Source organism: Corvus moneduloides, chromosome 23 (assembly GCF_009650955.1).
Source record: "Corvus moneduloides isolate bCorMon1 chromosome 23, bCorMon1.pri, whole genome shotgun sequence".
NCBI classification, from domain to species: Eukaryota; Metazoa; Chordata; class Aves; order Passeriformes; family Corvidae; genus Corvus; species Corvus moneduloides.
In genome coordinates this window covers 5549773-5554912 of record NC_045498.1, presented here as the reverse complement: position 1 = coordinate 5554912, position 5140 = coordinate 5549773, and the positions used below count along the sequence as shown (strand labels likewise).

Here is a 5140-nt window from a genome sequence, read left to right as displayed (position 1 = left end):
CGCCCTCTGATTGGCGGAGCGCGGCCCCCCCGCCGCGCGAGGCGCTCTCTGATTGGAGGAGCGCGACTCCTCCCCGCCCGCTCATCCCCATCGGCAGCTCGGCGCTCGGCAGGCCTAGGCGCGGCAGTCGAGCGCCGAGCGGGGCTGATGCAACCCGGGGCAGGTCGGGGGGAGCGGGCGGGGGAAACCGGGGGTGTTTTGGGGGTCCCGGGAGGTCCCGGGGGGCCCCGGGGGGCGGGGGCTCCGGTAACGCTGTGTCCTGCCCTGCAGCCGCCGCTATGGAGCCCGCGCCCGGCCCGCAGGAGAAGTATCAGCTCATAACGCGGAACCTGCAGGTACCGGGAGGCGGATGGGGCCGGGGCGGCCGGGCCGGGGATCGGGATCGGGGACCGGGATGGGGGGAATCTGGGCTGGATCTGAGGGACGAGCGGGGCTGGATCGGGGTCGGGCGAAGGAATTGGGGCCGGGTGGGTTGACGGAGGCTGGATCGGAGGCGATTGGAGTAGGATGGGGTCCAGGTACCGGGGGGATGGGGGCAGGATCGGGGCTGGATCGAGGGAAATACGGCAAGATTGGGGCCCGAGAGGGGGGAACGGGGCAGGATCAGGGCATGGGGAGGCTGGGATGGGGGGATCTGAGCCAAGGCAAGCCCTCGGGATCAGCCCCGGGACACGCCGTGTATGAAGCCCGGGCACCCAGCGGGATTTGTTCTGCCCACCTCCTTCCCGGTGTGACCCCGGGGACGCCCAGCCCTGCCAGACCGGTGTGTTTTGGCCCCTCACAGGAGGTGCTGGGCGAGGACAAGCTCCTGGCCATCCTGAAGGAGCGAGAGCTGAAGATCTACTGGGGGACCGCCACCACGGGCAAGCCCCACGTGGCCTATTTCGTGCCCATGTCCAAGATTGCGGATTTCCTGAAGGCTGGATGTGAGGTGGGACCTTGTCACCGTGCTGGGTGGCAGCTGCAACGAGCAGGGGCGGTTCCCCTGACCCAGCTGGCACCGCCTGTCCCCCCCTCCCCAGGTGACAATACTCTTTGCCGACCTCCACGCTTACCTGGACAACATGAAGGCTCCCTGGGAGCTGCTGGAGCTGCGCACCCGTTACTATGAGCACGTCATCAAAGCCATGCTGGAGAGCATCGGGGTGCCCCTGGAGAAGCTGAAATTCGTCCGGGGCACCGATTACCAGCTCAGCAAGTGAGTCCTGGGAGTGCAGGGAGAGCCTGACCTGGGGCTCTGCTGATCTCCTCCAGAGTGTTGGCACTCCAGGAGGTGCCTCCAGGCTTTGTCCCCCTCTCGGTGTGGCCAGCTCAGTGCGTGCCAGGTGGTCACGGTGCTGTCCTTCCCTCAGGGAGTACACGCTGGACGTGTACCGCCTGTCCTCTGTGGTGACGCAGCACGACGCCAAGAAGGCAGGAGCAGAGGTGGTGAAGCAGGTGGAGCATCCCTTGCTGAGTGGTTTGCTCTACCCAGGCCTGCAGGTGAGGCAGGTGGGGTGCAGGGAGGTGCTGGCAGAGCCAGGGCCACGGGGGTGTTTGGGGCTGAGTGTCACGGTCGTTGTTCCCCACCCCAGTGTCACACCTGGCCGTGGCACAGAGCGTGGCCTGAGCACGGAGCCGCTGTTCCAGCAAGCAGCCTGGAATGTTCCCGTCCTTCCCAGGGTGGGAGTGCCGCAGGAGGGGCTGAGGGACAGGCCAGAACTGTTTTGGGCCCAGCCTTGAGGCTCTGTGTCTCTCCACAGGCGCTGGATGAGGAATATCTCAAGGTGGACGCGCAGTTCGGAGGGGTGGACCAGAGGAAGATATTCACCTTTGCAGAGAAGGTCAGGAATTGGGGGGGGGGAGGGGTTCTGCCAGGCTGGGGCCTGAGGAAGGGCTTGGACACTCCCAAATCCATGGGGAGAAGTGTGTGGGATTCTGGTTGGTGTCACAATGCTGCTGCTGCTGCTGCTGCTCCTGTGCTCTGTGTGGCCACACATCCCTGGCTGTGACTCTGTGCTTCCTGGGAGCTGTTATCCCACATCCCAGAGTTATCTGGAGCCAGGAGCAAACGGGGATTGTGTGTTAGAGCTGAGTGAGGGTCGTGCCTGACTTGCCTCCTTGTGTTTTCCCAGTACCTCCCTTCCCTGGGCTACGCCAAGCGTGTCCATTTGATGAACCCGATGGTTCCTGGGCTGACAGGCAGCAAAATGAGCTCCTCAGAAGAGGTTGGTCCTGGATCTGGCTGGGCTCAGGGGGCTCTCGGGAGGTTCCCAGGGAAGGTGAACTCTCCCTCTCCACTCACATGGTGTTTTAAGAAGGTGCAGCAACTCCAGCATGAGTTTTCTGGGCAAAAGCTTGGGTGAAGGGCTGAGGAAATCTCTTGCTGCAGGACTCCAAGATTGATCTTCTGGACCGCAAGGAGGATGTGAAGAAGAAGCTGAAGAAGGCTTTCTGTGAGCCAGGGAACGTGGAGAACAACGGTGTCCTCTCCTTCATCAAGCACGTCCTCTTCCCCCTCAAGTCAGGTGAGGGGCTTGCCACGCTTGGGTGTGGATAAGAGGAGGGGACAGGAGTGTGTCCCCTGAAACTGGCTGTCCCTGAGTGCCACCTCCCCAGCCCCTGCTCCTGGGCAGAGTGGGGTGGGTGCTTTACCTGAGCCTTGAGTTAATCTGAGCCTTCAAACCTGTGTGTCCCAGAGTTTGTGGTACTGCGAGAGGAAAAGTGGGGAGGAAACAAAACCTACACGGCCTATGAGGCCCTGGAGAAGGACTTTGCTGAGCAGGTGAGTGCAGGGAGAGGCTGAACCTTCTGCCTGAGCTTCCTGGGAGCAGTCAGGGAGCACTGGGAGATGGAAATGTGCACTGTGGAGGGTGGCCTGGTGGTGTGGGATGCGCCCAGCCAGGAGAACCTGGGGGAGGGAGGGTGAGTGAAGGGTGTGGGGTGAAGACAGCACCACGTCAGCCACACCCTGGAGCAGAGCAGCACTTGAACCATTCCCAGCTGTTCCCAGGCTGGAAGCAGAAATGTCCAGAAGCCTCTTGATGTCCAAGGAGAATCAGGTCAAGGGTTTGGGATTCATCTTCCCACCCTCTTTGGTCTCCAGTTCCCACCCTTGGCCTCAGACAGGAACCTCTTTGTCCTGCTACAGGTTGTGCACCCTGGAGACCTGAAGAACTCAGTGGAAGTGGCCCTGAACAAACTCCTGGACCCCATCAGAGAGAAGTTCAACTGCCCAGAGCTGAAGAAGCTGAGCAGTGCTGCGTATCCCACCCCAGCCAAAGCCAGTAAGGAGAAGCTGGGAGCGTGGGGAAGGGAGGCCTTGGGAGCTCAGGGAAGTGGGGCCCTCACTATGCAGGGCTGGGTGGGACAGAGTCCCTCCAGGAGCTGAGGTCAGAGAAAAGTTCTGAAGCTCCAGACTCAAAAACAGCTCTGGAGAACACCGGGAAAGGTGAGGAAAGCCAGCACAGGAAGGACTGTGCTCTCTGGTATAGGGACAAGCATGGAATTCCCTGCAGGGAATTGCCCCCAGGGCCTGCATTTGGGGCTGGCCACCTCCCTGGGTTTGTGCTGAGCACTGTGACCATTCCCTTCACCCTGCAGAGCCTGGGGAGAAGGGCACCAAGAACTCGGAGCCGGAGGACGTGGTCCCATCCCGGCTGGACATCCGTGTTGGCAAAGTGATCAGCGTGGAAAAGGTATGGGCACAGTGGACAGCAGGGAGTAACCTGCCCGTGTGGTGACTTGGGGTGTGCCTGAGGGCACTGCCACCTTCTGTGCCACCCCATTCCCATCCCTGCTCCCCCTGGCAGCACCCGGATGCCGACAGCCTGTACGTGGAGAAGATCGACGTGGGCGAGGCCGAGCCCCGCACCGTGGTCAGCGGCCTGGTGCACTTTGTCCCCAAGGAGCAGCTGCAGGACAGGCTCGTGGTGCTGCTCTGCAACCTCAAACCCCAGAAGATGAGGGGGGTGGAGTCGCAGGGCATGGTGCTGTGTGCCTCCAGGTGAGGGACAGAAGGGACACCAGGGCTGGCCTCCCCCTCTGCTGCCCCAGGGTGCTGAGGGGCAGCTGGGCAGCACTTTGGGGTGACTCTGGTGTCTCCACACCCCTCCTTAGTGTGGGGGAGCCCCGTCAGGTGGAGCCCCTGGACCCCCCAGCTGGGTGCTGTGCCGGGGAGCGCGTCTACGTGGAGGGCTACGGGGGCGGGGAGCCCGACGAGGAGCTCAAACCCAAGAAAAAGGTCTTTGAGAAGCTGCAGGTGAGGACTGGGAACAGCTGAGTAGCTGGAGCTCCAGGCATTGAGCAGAGCCACTGTCCCCACCTCTGGGTGACCCCAAATGGGGTGTTTGCCCCCTCGGTGTTGCTGGCAGCAAAGCTGTGGAGGAGATGAACCCCCCCAGTAGCTGACCCTGCCTCCCTGCTCTGCTCCCCAGGCTGATTTCCACATCTCCGAGGATTGTGTGGCACAGTGGAAGCAGAGAAACTTCCTGACCAAGCTGGGGACGGTCTCCTGTAAAAGCCTGAAGGGTGGCAGCATCAGCTAACAAGTGCCAGGGCTGCTCTGGTGCCTCCTGCCTGACTCCTGCACCTCAGCCAGGCCCCTCCCGGTCATCTCCCCCCAGTGCCCCGAGTCGGGGGCTCGGCCCTGGGGGCTCTGGGACTGAACTTGCAGCCTCTCACCCCGGGGAGCTGCCTCCAGCATCCCCCTGGGCCTCTGGGGACCAGAGGTGCCACCACACCCAAGGGACCCGTGTGACTCATCCCCCGTGGCCTTGGGGCCACAGCTCGTTCCCAGTTGTGCCATGGACTGGACTCCCTGCCCGCTGGGATGGCACGTGTGGGTGCTGTGGTGAGGGCAGAGGGGAAAAGCTGCTTCTCCAACCTTGTGTTGCTGCTACCAGAGCTGGGGACAGCCCGGCCGGCCCCGGCCCCTGCTCCTCCCCAGCCCACCTGGGGCTGTGGCCACTGGTGCTGCTCTTTGGCCAGGAGCCCAGGCAGCACCCGTGAGTCTGTCCCGAGCCTGTGGGGGGTGTGGGCCTTAAACACTGACTCGGGGAACCATCTGTCTGTCATCAACCCAATAAAATGTCAAGCTGACTGCACGTGGCTGTGCCCATCTGTCCAGGGTAGCTGGCAGCCAGCCCTGCTCCAGAGTTTT

General features: G+C 62.6%; 1 protein-coding gene across 1 annotated transcript; it reads left to right on the top strand.

Annotated features, from left to right (window-relative positions):
• The first annotated feature begins 70 nt into the window (after positions 1 to 70).
• YARS1 (tyrosyl-tRNA synthetase 1) lies at positions 71 to 5084 on the top strand. The gene is made up of 14 exons (XM_032132081.1): positions 71 to 163; positions 271 to 335; positions 785 to 931; positions 1023 to 1198; positions 1353 to 1482; positions 1743 to 1823; positions 2115 to 2207; positions 2372 to 2507; positions 2679 to 2764; positions 3131 to 3266; positions 3583 to 3677; positions 3792 to 3985; positions 4099 to 4240; positions 4416 to 5084. The coding sequence occupies exons 1-14, from the start codon at positions 148 to 150 to the stop codon at positions 4524 to 4526; spliced, it is 1608 nt and encodes a 535-aa protein (XP_031987972.1). The 5' UTR covers positions 71 to 147; the 3' UTR covers positions 4527 to 5084.
• Positions 5085 to 5140: the final 56 nt, after the last annotated feature.